General features: G+C 32.6%; 2 protein-coding genes across 5 annotated transcripts; one reads left to right on the forward strand and one right to left on the reverse strand.

Moving 5' to 3' along the window:
- The first annotated feature begins 1,223 nt into the window (after positions 1-1,223).
- ACX1 (acyl-CoA oxidase 1) lies at positions 1,224-7,146 on the forward strand. The gene is made up of 14 exons (XM_022299096.2): positions 1,224-1,719; positions 1,853-1,961; positions 2,052-2,113; positions 2,320-2,529; positions 2,954-3,041; positions 3,124-3,286; positions 3,817-4,015; positions 4,418-4,615; positions 5,082-5,213; positions 5,431-5,551; positions 5,778-5,888; positions 6,087-6,156; positions 6,533-6,716; positions 6,792-7,146. The coding sequence occupies exons 1-14, from the start codon at positions 1,582-1,584 to the stop codon at positions 6,999-7,001; spliced, it is 1,995 nt and encodes a 664-aa protein (XP_022154788.1). The 5' UTR covers positions 1,224-1,581; the 3' UTR covers positions 7,002-7,146.
- A 708-nt stretch (positions 7,147-7,854) lies between these two features.
- On the reverse strand, positions 7,855-12,365 carry LOC111021949 (Exostosin family protein). 4 transcript variants are annotated; one of them, XM_022299088.2, is made up of 6 exons: positions 12,136-12,365; positions 10,816-11,426; positions 10,599-10,729; positions 9,903-10,251; positions 8,727-9,599; positions 7,855-8,142 (listed from the first exon to the last, which is right to left on the reverse strand). In XM_022299088.2, the coding sequence occupies exons 2-5, from the start codon at positions 11,272-11,274 to the stop codon at positions 8,913-8,915; spliced, it is 1,626 nt and encodes a 541-aa protein (XP_022154780.1). In that variant the 5' UTR covers positions 11,275-11,426; positions 12,136-12,365; the 3' UTR covers positions 7,855-8,142; positions 8,727-8,912. The 4 variants fall into 4 exon arrangements, with proteins under 4 accessions (XP_022154780.1, XP_022154779.1, XP_022154777.1 ...); XM_022299087.2 differs by having other exon boundaries at positions 7,855-8,230; XM_022299085.2 differs by having other exon boundaries at positions 8,712-9,599.
- Positions 12,366-16,540: the final 4,175 nt, after the last annotated feature.

Below are 16,540 nucleotides of genomic sequence, written 5' to 3' on the forward strand. Positions count from 1 at the left end.
TTTCTTTTCTTTTGAAGTACTACTTTAAATAGGAACTAATTCATGTGTGCCAGGTAGAGAACTATCAAACTTGATGGCGTGAATGAGCCATTGTGTTAGGTTGGTATATTAATGAGCCATTAATGAAAATTACTTATAGATTGATTGGTTGGCAAAATAAATTTTCAAAGATTATTTTAAGTCATTAAAGGGAGTGAAAGTTTTGACTCCACATCATTCCTTTTTAATCTTAATTTGTAAATGGAAATCTAAAGGATTTGGTAGATTTTTTTTACATCATATATTTTTTAGATGTTTACGGTGCTTTTTGTTAAAATTAGTAGTTGGATTAGTATAAATTGAATAGGGTGCAGAAGTTGCTACACTTACCTCGGTCTTTGATTCAATTGGATGGAATTGAAAGTTTTACGATACAGTTTAAGGATAAGAAATTGATTTTTCCTTAATATTCAAATTTTTTAAAAATGTCCATTAGAAATTACTAGTATATTTTTGTAAAATAATAATGAAATAAATCATTTCTCAAATAAATATCATGACTTTTTATTTTTACTTTTTAAATATAGCACACAACAAATGTAATGAATTATTGTATTTTATATTACATTTGAATTTAAGTTGATTTTAAACTATACCATCATTTTATGTTATATTTGAAATTATATATGTATGTTATTCTATTTATGTCGAAGATTCCATCCTTGCAAGTACGATAAATCTGAACTTGTATAAAAATTAAGCGGAAAACATAGAATAAACAAAATTAACTGTTTTTAATGCAAAAAATAAAACTGAAATTTGTAAAAACCACAATCAAAAGTTCAGTAAAGTTGATTAAATTATAGAAAATTACAAACAGACGTTCAATTATACCAATTTTAATATAGATAAATTTAAATTTAATTAAGTCTATTTTTTAGAATTGAATCCAAGATTTGTCTTTGAAATCGGCTGGGCACTAAGTTATAATTAATTATAAATATTGACTTTTTTCTTAATATACATAAATATTGACGGAAAAAAAAAACAATTCCGACCAACTTAAATGAAAATTGCATAAGTTGACCCGCAAACAAATTTAAAAAAATGGCTATTTTTATAGGAAAAAGTACACAAACGCAATTGAGAAATCTGTGGATCAAGATAACCTCATAAAAAAAATATAAAGAAAATGAAATAATTGGATTAAAGGGATTGAACACGAGTTTGAAATGCGAAAAAAAAAAAAGGAAGAATTGAAATGATAGAGGAGGAATCCAAAACGAAAGTGAAAAAGAAATCCAAAACGAAGACTTTTTCTCGGGAAACACAACCGCCGACAACTTGGGCGGATCGGAAAATTATCCTTGCCTTTTTTTATTTCGAGAGATATTCAGAATAAGAATCCCTATAAATCCATGATACCCAAAAGTTAACTACACGATTTGGCTTGAGATTTGTCGCGTGTTCGCAATTTCCAAAGCATTCTTCGGAGCTTTTCTTCTTTTTCGATTTGGGATTGTCGAAATCCACTCTCTCTTTCCCAGTTAAGCTTCTTTTTTGCATTTTTGGAGTGAGATTTCGAATTTGTGTGTCGAACAGATGGAGGGTGTGGATCATCTTTCCCATGAGAGGAGAAACGCCCAATTCGACGTCGATGAGATGAAGATCATTTGGGCGGGTTCTCGTCATGCATTTGAAGTATCTGATCGAATGTCTCGATTAGTTGCTAATGATCCGGTGAGTACTCTGTTCCATAATCCAAATTTTATAAGGTATCTGAAGCTTGAGCGAGTATGTTATGATTTCGTGATTGAAATCTTTGTTAATTTCTTTGGTGAATTCTGTGTTTTGGTTTGGTTTTGTTTTAAAGGTCTTTCGAAAGGACAATAGAGTCCAATTGGGCAGGAAGGAGCTGTTTAAGAACACTCTCAGGAAAGCGGCTTATGCGTGGAAGCGGATTATTGAGCTTAAACTTTCTGGTATGGATATTTGATTCGATTTTGTTGGTTAGAACTCTTTATGTGGAATCCCAGGGGCTGTTTTCCTTATTTTGTGTTGTTTCTTGACAGAGGAGGAAGCTGGTAGATTAAGGTTCTTTGTGGATGAGCCAGCATATACAGATCTTCACTGGGTGAGTTGAGTTTATTCTCTTTGTTTTACAGCAAGATTCTGTTTAATTTTGACTGTTTCTTGCAATTCATTTGCTATAGTAATGTTATAAGATTAATTTTCAAATTCACAAAACGAAAAGCAAAATGATTACCAAATGGGACCTGAACTTTTGGTACTATTAACTATGTTTAATGTTCTCTTTCTCTCTCACTCTATTTTTTTTAGGGAATGTTCGTTCCATTTCTTAAAGGGCAAGGTTCTGATGAGCAGCTACAGAAGTGGATGCCATTGGCGTATAAGATGCAAATAATCGGTTGCTATGCTCAAACTGAACTCGGTCACGGTTCAAATGTTCAAGGGCTTGAGACAACTGCAACATTTGACCAACGGACAGATGAATTCATTATACATAGTCCTACACTTACTTCAAGCAAAGTAAGTATATAGTGGTAGTTATATATTAAGGTTGTAGTTTCAGGGGAAGTTACCTGTATTGGATGGAATCTGCGGCAAACTTTGTATCATCTTTCTGCCTCCATAATCACAGAGTTTGTTTCCTCTGGGGTTGTAGATTGAATGGGTTGGATTGGTTTCTTCTGGAGAAAATGATAGTGACTGATACAGTCCCTAAACTAACAAAATCTTCTACACCACCATTAATTTTTTTTCTTTTTGGGGTTCAAAATTGACCTTTGGTTGATCAATGGTGGAAACCGATCAAACTGACTGTAGTCATTTGATCTTTTCAGCTGATACTCACACTTAGCACAATGTTTTAACCACCAAATGTCTGTATTTAAATATGTGGATGTGCTGTCTTCTATGTCTCTTATTTTTATTCCTTCTTGCTTGTGAACAGTGGTGGCCTGGGGGTCTGGGTAAGGTTTCGACACATGCAGTTGTATTCGCTCGTCTTATTACCGATGGTCAAGACTATGGAGTGCATGGTATTCAAACTATGATTACTTTCAATCCTCTAATTCTTGATTCCGATTTATTAAGTGTAATTGGAAAGTTTCCATCTTGTAGGTTTCCTAGTCCAGATAAGGAGCTTGGACGATCACTCAATTCTACCAGGCATAACCATTGGAGATATTGGTATGAAATTTGGGAATGCAGCTTACAATACTATGGATAATGGGGTCATGCAATTTGATCACGTGCGCATCCCGCGGAACCAAATGTTGATGAGGTTTTTTATTTTTTTCTCTTTTTTCTTGGTTCTGTTTGTTTTTTTCTATTCATTTTCTTTGTTAACTGTCCCCAACTATTGTTCAACCTCTCCACTTCTTTTCTTGTTTATCAGTTAAGGTATGTTAGTTAGATATCTACCGACTTCATTGTTCATTGGGATTTTCTTGACTCGTTGTAATATGGGTTTATGATTATCATTTGCCCTTAAATGTATGGTAGTTATGAGACTATTGAATTTCAAGTCTATGAAACACTTGGTTGTTTTTTAAGGGTGGTTATCACTTATACATCTCAAAATTTCTTCATTGGGGCTTATATAATCAACTTCCATGTCAGGCAGAGGTTTAGTTTCCTCAAGCATATATGTCCAAACATATCATTCTTCAGACTTTTATTGTATTCATGTTAATCTATTGGAAATGGGTTTCCTGGTTCCCCCCTCATTGTTCAATTTTTATTGTTGAGGGTTTGACGTTTTACGGATCTCAGTTCAACGAGCCTTCTAAAGTTGGTTATAAACTTTTGCAGGTTTTCTCAGGTTACAAGGGAAGGGAAATATGTGCAATCAGATGTTCCACGACAACTAGTTTATGGCACTATGGTATTCGTGAGGAAGACGATTGTAGTTGATGCTTCAAATGCCTTATCACGTGCAGTCTGTATTGCTACTAGGTACAGCGCTGTTCGTAGACAATTTGGATCACAGAATGGTGATGTAGAAACCCAGGTATATGAGTTTAGATGACACTAGGTGTAGTGTAAAAGTAAATTTGTATTTTATCATTAGTCAAAGCTAAAATAGTCACATTAATTATGTCTCATTATCAATTTTGTATCTAGATAGGTATATTTTTTTTTCTAGGGCTTTTTTTTTTTAATGGTTTCTATCTTCCTTTATCATCCAATGCTAGTTCAAGGTGTTGCCTCGGCCCAGTGGTGAGCATGCTCGTTTCCTTATAAAGGGACAGACGGGGTCGAGTCTTCTTGTTGACTAATTGTTTGTCATTACTAGAATGTGCCTTTATGACCATATTTGAAACAAAGCTGAGAAGAAATTGTCTCAAGGGCACAATTTTTCCTTTTGATATTACTGACGAATAATATGATTCTCATTTGTTTTTTTTTTCAGGTGATTGATTATAAAACACAGCAAAGTAGGCTATTCCCTTTGCTGGCTTCTGCCTATGCTTTCAGATTTGTCGGTGAATGGTTACAATGGTTATATACGGATGTAACCCAAAGACTGGCAGCCAATGATTTCTCAACACTGCCCGAGGCGCATGCATGCACTGCCGGGTTGAAGTCGATAACAACAGCTGCAACTGCTGTGAGTATCTTTCTGTATTTCATTAGCCTGGTCATCATTGTGTATTGTTTTCTGTTTGGACAGAAGTTTTAATTACTCTTTCTCCTGATTTAACAAGCTATGCTAATGCAAGATTCCCAATTTCAATTCTGAAATTGAAATATTGTCCATGACTCCTGGCCTCACGACCTGAATCTTATATTTCCTATACTTATGTCACCCAAGAGGTGCTCTGGTGGTAATGGTCATAAGGGCTTGGGATTTTGGAGATACCCAATAAAGTATTGGGTTCAGAGCTGGCCCTGGGGTGGCAAAACCTCCCGGGACGCAGTACCCCAATTTTTAGAAAAAATATATAGACATCCCATACTTATCTTTGTTAGTATAGACAGTAGATGAAGCAGCTTAATGGTTTGATTCACATCATGATAAATAATCGATCACACCCATGCTCTTCTTGTAGCCTGATTTTAAATTTTGATTTTAGGATGGAATTGAGGAGTGCCGGAAGTTATGTGGTGGCCACGGTTACCTTTGTAGCAGTGGGCTTCCTGAGTTGTTTGCAGTTTATGTCCCTGCCTGTACTTATGAAGGAGACAATATTGTGCTACTTTTACAGGTCTGATTTTAAGTTTTCAAGCGATGATTTATGATTTCCTCTCCATACCATATTTGAAAATAGAAATAAATTACTGCTAGCAAAATGAACAGAAACCATTCAGATCAGCTTCAGTTAATCAGATTTTTGTATTTGAATCAAGATTGTGGATTCTTCCTCACCTGACTGTTATCAAGGGTATTTAACTAAATGGGGTAATTTTTTGTTGTCCATGTAGGTTGCACGAATTCTCATGAAGACTGTGGCCCAGTTGGCATCTGGGAAGAAGCCCGTCGGGACGATATCTTACATGGGACGAGCACAACATCTGTTGGAATGCTCTAGCAATGTCCAGAAAGGTAATTTATTTATCTGAAATTGAGATAACTATTACGATTTTTGTTCGTCCTACATGACCACAATACTTACTAAAAATTATGGCCATGCTGATTTACGTGTTTGAATTTTTCGGTTTAGACACCCTGGCTCCTCATTGGGGGGCTGGAAGGGTGGTTTAGTCTAGAAAAGAATACTGGTTCTGGTGTCTTTTTCCCCCTAATGTTTCTATTGATTTGATGCCTGCAGCTGAGGACTGGTTAAAGCCTAGTGTTGTTCTCGAGGCTTTCGAAGCACGGGCCACTAGGATGTCTGTTTCATGTGCCAAAAAACTTAGCAAGTTTACCAATCAAGAAGAAGGTCTGTCCTTGATAAAAATATATTTATCTGAAAAACTGAAACCATCTATTTATTTTACGCTGTTCCCATTAGAAAATACTGGAATAACGACCTCATTGTTCAATCGACCAATTTGCATCTATATACGTGATAATGCCGATTTATTCTCGAATCCATTCAGAGTTGAGATTTTTGTAATCATCCTTTGTTTTACTGCAGGTTTCCAAGAACTTTCTCCTAGTTTAGTTGAGGCTGCAGTTGCACATTGCCAATTGATTGTTGTTTCCAAGTAAGTTTTGTCCTCGTTAGACCCATCAAATCCTTAAAAGTTTGATTCTTTAGACTGATTTTTCCCAAGAAAAATTTTCACATACCCTTCTTTCCCAGGAACAATACATAGACGTTCTGCTAAAATCCAATTTGTTAATGATTTTGTTTTTAGTTTCCTCGCAATGTTTTTGGTATTGACCAATTTTCAAAAGCAAAAACAAATTGGCTTTGAGGTGAAAACGTTTTCAAAAAGTGAAACAATATGGTCACCAAATGGGTTCCGAACTTTCCGTCTCGTGCCTGATATCTGATTGCCATTAAATCTGTTTCTTTCAACGTCAAATCGAGTTTCTCGATACATTTACTGATCGTTCTCGAAAACCTTCCTGTTTCAGATTCATTGAGAAACTTCAAGGAGACATACCTGGAAAGGGAGTGAAAGATCAACTCCAAAAACTTTGCGGTATATATGCTTTGTATACACTACACAAACACTTGGGAGATTTTCTTTCCACTTCCACCATCACTCCCAAACAGGCCTCACTTGCTGATGATCTTCTCAGATCTCTATATTCCCAGGTTTGAACTCAATCACTTTCTTCTCCTTCTTGGCCTTCTGATTGCTAACCCTGACGTCGGAATTTTCCTTTGTAGGTTCGGCCTAACGCAATTGCCTTAGTCGATGCGTTTAACTACACCGACCATTACCTCGGCTCAATCCTTGGCCGCTATGATGGGAATGTTTACCCAAATCTCTACGAGGCAGCATGGAAGGATCCTCTGAACGACTCCGCCACACCGGATGGCTACCATGAATATATCAAACCGTTGCTTAAGCAGCAGCTCCGAAATGCAAGGCTATGAAGAGGGGACGCTGTGCTGAATTGTTATGCCCTTGATAATTGTAATAAAAGCATGGATTGAGATTGGTATTTTATACTGCTGTATGGTTTAGCATTATTCTTAATCGAATTGTTGATGATCAATTAAAGTTTCTATCTTCTCTTTTCTTCTGGGAGAATACGACCTTTTAAGAGTACACTGATCCAAATGAATATTTTGACAATATAAAGATTAAAATGACAATAATTAAAATATATGTTCTGAAAGTATAAGAATTAAACGAAGGAAAATATTTATCTGAGGAGGAACACCATTTTGACAAAAAATAATAAAGTTTATGATTTTGTAATTCTCTCTTTTAATTGTCAAACATTTAGTGGTGAGAAGAATAAGGTTTCTCATTGTTGCAGTCATAATAATATTCAGGTTGAATAGTTTGGATGCTAATATCAGAATCTGTATCAATGGCAACAGATTGTTGAGTTTATAAACATAGATGCTACCAAGTTAAAAGAAACTCATTTTCTTAAATTCAAATTTTAGAAAAAGCACAAAACGGATGGAAAGTTCAAAATGAGTAGATATTTTGGCCTTACCATTAAGAGTGTCAGGATTGATGTTTAAAACATTTTTTTCTTTTCTTCAAAAGGAAAATTAGGTAAACATATGTTTGAATAATTTTATTTTTTTTTACACTTTTTTGATAGAAGGCTACAAAAGTAAATATCTGTCAAATTTTTAGTGAGGATTAGTAACTAATCATCGAAACAACAAAATTCCTAATCATCAAAATATGGAGTGCATGTTGTTTTCGTCAACATCTACCATGAGCAAGTTTTCCAAAATTGTTATAATAATTGAAAGGTTTCAGATGTAGTTGATAGTCCCCATTTTAGCATTTATTTTATTTATTGCACCAATATATCCAATTTACAACAATTGTTCTTTCAAATTTATTCACCAAGAGAATTACCTACGATAATTTACTGCACCAGCTGATACAATATACAATAATTTGTTCTTTCAAATTTATTCACCAAGAGAATCCTCACTTACAAGTTCTACTTTGGACTAGCGTATGGCGTTGTGTAATTGCCTTCAACAATATAAAGTTTTCTGTGTGCTGCAGCATTTACATATCAAGCAGCAAAATCCCCTTTTCCTGCCATGGAGATGGAACACACAACTTCACTATTCCCTAAAATTTATGAAGTTTGAGAAACTCCCAATCTATGGACTACTAGGAAGTGCTGAAGAAAAAAAATGAATAATAATATTTAGGTACTTACGCTAAATATCTCATACATATCTCTGTTAAAAAAATTGATATTCGTAATAGATGAATGCATAAAAGAAGAGGGAAAAACGAAATAAATAGCTGTCAATTTTTAATAATTATAAGCAGAAAGATACGTACTTACCGATAAACACTTAAATATTATTAAAAAAGAATGACATTCACCTTTTCTCTTTGCACACATGCTTTTTCTCACTAATGTCTCTTTCCTCTTACTTTAGTTGTTTTCATTTAAGTAGTACATCAATTTCTAGAAACATTAGTTAAGTCAAAACCAAATTACAAAGTGGTTTAATGAATCGTTTTTTTGTTAAAATATTTAAATAGAAGTGCTTTGACGAAAGCACCTCAAACTACTACTCCAAATAAAGCAGCTAAAAGTGATTCAACAAGCAACAGAAATAAATAGCATTTCAGAAAGCAAAGCTACGTACCTATCCATGACATACCTGCTTCCATGGACTCCAAAGTTGCCATTTCTTTCCATTAGGTGGTTGCATCTACTATCATGATAAAGATATATGGAGGCAACAACTTTCATCCCACTGTACAACAAATTACTCCAACCCTGTAAAGACTTTATGTTCTATCCAGGAAGTTCTTCATTCAAATCAGCAGGTCCAAAAGGTATTATATTATGTCTCTGGGATTTGGAACCGATTTAGTCTACTAAACCAAACTGAGTGCAGAACCATGTGGAACAGATCATATTTGAGGGGTTTTGGGTTCCAAAGAAAGTGCTTCTGAACCATCTTCACATTTATCTGCATAGTAAGATATCTCTTCAGTGGGATAGCCAATAGGATCTCCTTCAGCTTGGGAATATCCTTTTCTGCCACAACCACAGAGAACTCGCTCCAGTTAAGCACTTCACTAAAAGGAAGCACAAAATTATCAGCAATAATCACTGGAACACATTCATAATAAATGGCCTCGATTATCCTTGGGCTGTTCACTTCATATCCCATTGGGCATATGCAGTATTTGCTTGACTTCATGTGTTGTATGTATGTCATCTTACGGGAGACTCTAAGTGGCAAAGGTCCATAAACTCTAATATCGTCATCTTTGTCACTCCAATGCCTCAGAAGTATTGGACGGACTCTCCCATGCATGTTCCCGGCAAAGAAGGCAAGAATTGGACGCTGTGATACCCTTTTCCCACCAACATTCCTAAGAGGCTTCCTAGGTGTCCTTATAGTTGTTTCTGGCAAGGAAATATCCTTGCCCATTTTGAAGATTCCTTCTGAGAGGTCAGCATTGCATAAAGCTTTTATGGTGTTCTGGCTTAGTTCTTCATGTTCATTGACAGTGTAAGGGCCCTGCAGAAAGTTTATATATAGCACATCAGAAAGAAAGAAATGGATTACCATGAGAGTAGTGGCTTCAGTAATCTTTGAGATTCAGTAAGAAGACATTAATGAAACAGAAACGTCAGTAGAAAATTATAACACTTTTCCCCCTTCAATTTGGAAAGAGTATCCTCCATGAATCCATAAAGAAATTGTACCAGAGAATTAGCTGGTGCCTGAAACTGATTTATATGTGAACTTTAACGATAAGGAACATAGTCTAATTCAATATGGAACATAAGAATATCTGAGATAGAGAAATAGGCTTCTCACCCAATCATGGCAAGCAACAAGGAAATGATCAGACCCTTGTGTGCGGTTCCAAAATGGATATTTTCCAGCAATCCAATTCACATGGTTCCTCAGGTATATTGACAATGGTTTCATATTATGAGAATCAGGCACATAAAGAGCCGTTTGCAGCTGGCGTGAACTATATGCAAGATAAAATAAGTGGGCCTTTTCTGGGTCCTTGGTGACGAACTGCCTGTTTTCCTCCATGAACTTCATAAACCAACCTTCAGAAGCATAAATTCCTCTCAGATGGGGAGTATGAAAGATTGGTCTAGATCCATCTCGGTAAATGTAGACTTTGAGTATCAATTCCATCAGTTCATAACTCCTGAAATTTAGGGAATATGTAATGGAATCAATTGAAGACACCAAATAATGAGAAGGAATGCCATATAAGAGACTAAACAAAATCCAGAGGCGTATGATATTCAAGAAACAAACGAATAATATGGACTTTACTGGAAACATTCTCCTCATTCTGTGTGTCGTACATGCTTCCAAGAAATTAGACATAACTTCTCGACTTTTTCCATATAATATGTGAATCACTATTGATATGTTCTCTCAAAATAAAAGAGATATCCATATTCAGGCATCACAAAATAGTTAAATTATATCATTAATGAGTAACTTACACAATTAAGTTAAAATCAAAGTAGTGATAGATCCAAATACCTTTTGAAAATAGATACATTCAAGAACAAAGGGGAATAGAGATCAGCATCATCTATAACTGCTGGAGCATGCTTAATCTCCTCCTTTGCATAGGCGAGTGCTTCCACAGGCTTCAAGGACCAAACATATCTCTGTACTACATACATAACATGGTCATAAGAAGGTTTTAAAAAATTACTAATCATTAAAACAAAAGGAATTTTCCAAATTCCTATACCTCCAATGCAGTGGGCGGTCTCCTGGGTGGGGGAGGAGGAGGCATAACAATTGGCTTCTCTTTCAATTTGGCATGCTTCCTTCTTCTAGATGATTTTATTCTTTTAGGAGCTGTCTCTCTCTCTCTATTCACTGATACTGATTGAATCACTCGATCGGAAGCATTATGTGAGATAACAGAGCTGGATGGTATCAATTGGAACTCTTTAGTACTATAATGGTGGGTCTCACTCAACTGCATATTGGATTCCTTTATGGATCCATATAATGTAACCGTTGCTGGTGGATTGAACCAGGTGTGCAATGGATAAGGAAGTATCAACATTTGAAGTCCAATGCCACCAACTGTCAAAATGGCGCTAAGAAGACATACTTTTGTCCAATCAATTTTAGAACTTGTGGAGACCCTAAAAATTTCTCCCATTACGTATAGACAAAAACGCTGCAATAGTTTACTCATTTCATTGCAGCAACGTTTTCATCCTCATCAATTCATGAAAGACTAGTAGAAGAACATATCATGGCTTCATCATGATGTGGAAATAGTTAAGTTTCTTGTCTCACCGAACGCAGACAATTGCTATATCATGAGACTGCATCACCTGCGGAACCCTATAAGGGGGAGGGGCATGGGGAATAAGTAGTTGTTAACGGACAATTAACAGTCATATTGGCTTAAAACATTATTTCTGCAACAATAAATGGAATTAATGTTGATGAATAATTTATCTTCTATCTCATATAATCAAAATCTCTGGAAAAACTGCTCTCATGTGCTAAAAAGTGCCTAAAAAAAGCCCCAGCATTTAATATATTGCATTAAACACACATTGAGGGGAAAAGCAGATCGTGAAGAGGAATATCATTTTGATCATCAAAATTAATACTAAAGTAGGTAAGTCTTCGTCTTCTAAATCTTCTACTCTCCATAAACAGTTCTCTCTGTGAAAAGAGGTCTGAAGTTTCTGTGTTGAACAAGACTTCATTAACCAAATACAGGGCCCAATCAAACTTCATTAATCAAACCGATACAAGCTCGTTATCCTCCAATAAAACATCCAGGGGATCAGTCCATTAAACAGTCGCCAAAATTCTATAAATCAGAAACTTCAAAATTTCCAACCGTCCCCAAATTCAACGGAAATCTTACGTTATAAGGAACTAAGAAGCTCGTTTTCTTTTCAGCTACGCCAAGTCGGAATAAAGTTCAAGCAATAAATTAAACAACTCTCTCATGCAAACACACAAGTATGAAATTAAAACGACGACAACAACAAAAACCAATCGAAAACTACCATGATTGTTGCAGAAAATTCCGTACCTGGATTCAGAAAGCAGAAAACAGATAAAAACAGAGGCGGAATGATGCAGGAGGGCTTTCCGAGGAAGAGAAACCGATAGCGAGGAGAGAATTGAAAGGAAATGAAAGGATCGAGATTCCAGCCAGATTAGAATGAGGAATGAAGAAACAGCAGAAATGGAAAACAGAGGAAGTTGAACCAAATGGAGGGAAATTGCACGCTGGCGAAAGATGCGGGAACGGTTCTTCTAATTTATATGCGTAGTTTTTTGACTTAACGGCCCAATAAAATAAGATTATTATTTTTGTTAAAGAAAATATAAAGAAAAAAAAAACAAGTTTCTAATTGATTCTAAATGTGTAGAAATATTGAGATTTCAATTTCATGGAAATACCCATAAAAATATGGATAAAATGTCGATGTAATAATATTTATAAAGAATTTATAAAAATAAAAAAACTATAAAAAATATATAACTTAACCTTTCACATTTCTTAGATAAGTTAAAATTGATTGATATTAATATTTTGTCCATATTAACGACATGTTGATATGTTTTATATTTTGTCGGAGGTATCGATTTATCTTCCCCGTGGATAGAAATGTTAATGGAAATTTATACCTTCCATGAATATTTTATACCATGATCCAGACTAACAAGCAGAGAAAATGGAAATATATGAAATTATTCTCTATCTTTCTTTCATATGAAAAAAACCCCATCTATTTTCTTGCTATTTTCTTTAATAATAACATTATTTTACAATGATGTAAAATTATAAATATGTTTTTTCAGAATTTAAATACTATTTTTAATCCATGTATTTTTTAACTTTGGTTCATTATGATTACTTTCAAAATGTTTATTTTAGTCTCAATATTTTTAAAACATATGTTTTGGTCTTTGATCTTTGTACTTTAAAAAAAATTGTGACTTTGTCACTCTTTATAAAATTTTAACACAAAATTTATACATAGTGGAAACATTTTAATACACGTTTGTAACTACATTTCAAGAAATTTAATGAGTTTGATTATTGTGTTAAAATTTTGATTGAAATAAATGACATAAAAATGAGAATGAAGGAACTAAAATGGTTGCTCTTTTATAGTAGATTGACCAAAATGGAGGTTTTGAAAGTACCACAACTAAAATAAAAAAAAAAAAATTTGAAAATACAAAATGAACCAAAAAATGAAAGTATAGAAGAATTGAATTTTGTTAGTTGAGCCAGGACAAGTGAATTACAAATAATCTTCTTTTTATTTATAAGATGCATTTGCGATGGTATTAGTTTTTTTTTTTTTCGAATCAATTGTATTAGTTATTAATATGTCTCCATTGACAATCATTTTGAAGCTTGCAACTCTATTTTAATACATGTAGCTAAAACTCTTTTCTTTATATCTAAATTAATAAAATAAAATTTAGTATATTCTCCTAATAAGTTAGAGGGTCAACGACTGCATTAAAATGGGGAGGATTTGATCCTGAACTCTCCATTTTAATCTCCATTTTAATGTAGTTGTTGAAGGCTAATTAAAAAAAATTATCATTTTTTTATTATAATCAAAGTTTTAAATATCAATATTGATGATAATATTAAGTTCTTAATTTCATAAAAATGTCGATGAAAATATCGACAAATTGTTAGTATCGGTGAATATTTTTAAAAAAGTTATAAAAAAACTTGAGAAAAATATTTAAATTAACAAATAATCGTTTCATCATTTCTAAATAAGTTAAAAATGATTGATATTAATATTAGAGAAATTTTATTGATATTTTTCATATTTTATCTTTTTTTTGTAATATTATAGAAATGTCGAAATCTCTCACGTCAATATCGAATTTATGAATATAGACATCTCGACATATATTTCATACGATCAATATAGTTGAAAATGTTGGTATTGTTCCATAGAGGTAAAAATAGGGTCACAAATAAATAGTTCTCAAATTGTACTCGGAAGAAACTGATCCATAAATAAATTTTGACGCGTAAACAAATTTTTCTAGTGATCCATAATATAAATTATTATAATATAATTTGGTAGTAACCTTGGTTTGACTTCGAGTCAGAACCGCTGCCACCGTGTCCTCGTACAAAGAGGGCATGTCACATACAGCTGGCGCCACGTGATTGGCTGTATTTGATGGTGACGAAATGTTGTGGAATACAGCTAAGATTTAACCAAAACTTTGTTTTTCCATTTTCTCAAAAAAGAAAGAAAACATGTGAAAAAAAAAAAAGAAAACAAATACTTTGTTTTTCCATCATTTTCCCATTACTACTATCTATCTATAATCTATATCTATAATATATTAAAGAAAAATACATATGTGGAGAAATATTTTTTGACGATTATATCATTCACTATTTCGTTTAATATCTAATTTATCCTTTCGTTACCAAACATAAAATTAAAATAATTAATCTTAAAATCTCTCGTTTTCCCTTTCACGTAAATTATTTAATTATAATGGAGAAATATACTTTTTAATGTTGATCAATTACTCATTTCTCAAAAAAAAAAAAACAAAAATTTGATCGATTACTCCCTAAATCTCTAACATTCTATTATTGAATTTTGGTTTTTGTTTCTTAAAACGCTTGAATCTAACAATTAATTCACACTCATTTGTCTTTAATACCCAAAATTCTAAACTCATTTGAAATAAAAATTAAATTGATAAGAAAAAACAATCAATAAAATTGATGATTCATTTTCAATTTTTGGAGCAATAAATATGTTTCTTTCATCCCCTCCCTCCATTCAAAGCCACATAGCTTCCAATTCATGTAAACTGTCACACCACACACACCTACTTTAAAATATAATTATTCCTAAAAAAAACTTCCTGTATTTCTATGACACAATGAGCAGAATAGCACTTCAATTTTTATATATATTTCTCAAACTCTCTCTGGCAAAGATTATGCCGGTCGGCCTCTTTCACTGTCATCACTCTCAATTCTGGATTCGAACATGAAAAAAGGTAATGTTCTTATTCTCTTCTGACTATCTACTATGCAATTTGACAATAAGCAAAATTTTGTCTGCGATTCATAATGAAGAGATGAAAGATTTAGAAAACCGTCATCTCCCTTTGCAATTGTTCGATGAAGGTATCTTCAGGGGGTGGTCGTCCTCATTCTTCGCTTCCTAAATTGTAAGAAAATCAACACTCTCAATTTTCCTCTTCCTCCCCTAAGAAATCGATTATTTGAATTTTTCTCAATTTGTTTATATGTTCTTAATTATTATTTTTAGATATAAAATTAAAATTGTTTTATTATTTATATAATTAGTTTTATTTTTTATATCACTATTATTATTATTTTGCAAGGATAACAATGGTGTATAAATATAAAATTCAAATTACATCCATTACTAATTTTTAGAATCTAACTCTCTTTTAGCTGGCCATTAAAATGTTCTTGATTATTTTTCTAATAACCTAAAAATGTTATTATTGTGTTTCTAGCCCTTTGAAATTACAAAATATAATAGTCAAATTAACTACTAATTTTTGGTTTGATTTGAAATAATATAATTTTAATTGTTAGGTAGGTTAGGTTAGTTCAATTTTGAATTGTTTGTTTAATCTTTAATTTGAATTGAATAAAATTCTTTTGTTTAAAAAAAAAATTGAATTGAGTTTGTTTAATTTTGAAGGTTCATCTTTCCATAATTATGATGCACGTTTTTTTATTGTATATGCTAAAATAACTTACAATCAAACATTACATAACTATATCTAATATTTTTGGTTGTTTTTTAAAATGCGCTTTTTGTTTTTGTTTTGTTCCTTTTTCTTTTTTTTTGTTACCACAATTTTTATCTCCCAACTTCTCTTTCACCTCTTTCTCTTCTTTTCTTATTTAATTTCTAAATATAAATAATCCCTTATTTCCTATATGTATTAAATAAAAAAATGTGTTTTGAGGTGAAAAAAGAAAAAAAAATCATAGTTATTATTGTTAGGCAATCTAAAACATTAAAGAGAGGTAATGTTAAAATTATTATATATTTTAAAATTTTATGTACGCTTTTAAATTTTTAAATTTTATTTTTAATTAAATTATCTTATCACGTTTATGAATGCTTAAAGTTTAATAAAATATTGATATTTTATTTCAAATTAAAAATATGTAAATTAATTTTTATTTTAAAATTATATCAAATTAATAAATAATTGTCCTTAATTATAATTAATAATAAACAAAACTTTGTCTTGTCCTCTTATATATGGATATAATTAAAAATATATATTTTATAAATAATTTTGTTGTTATTTTTATTCTTCAAATATATATGTATGGTTAGAATTCATTAATTTAATTCTTACAAAAATTTTAATTTTCAATATAAATTGATAAGTTTCCTATTAAATTTACTATATAAGTAAAAAAAAAAGTG

Source organism: Momordica charantia (assembly GCF_013281855.1).
Source record: "Momordica charantia cultivar OHB3-1 chromosome 6 unlocalized genomic scaffold, Mcharantia_2.0 BLBB01000006.1, whole genome shotgun sequence".
Lineage (NCBI taxonomy): Eukaryota > Viridiplantae > Streptophyta > Magnoliopsida > Cucurbitales > Cucurbitaceae > Momordica > Momordica charantia.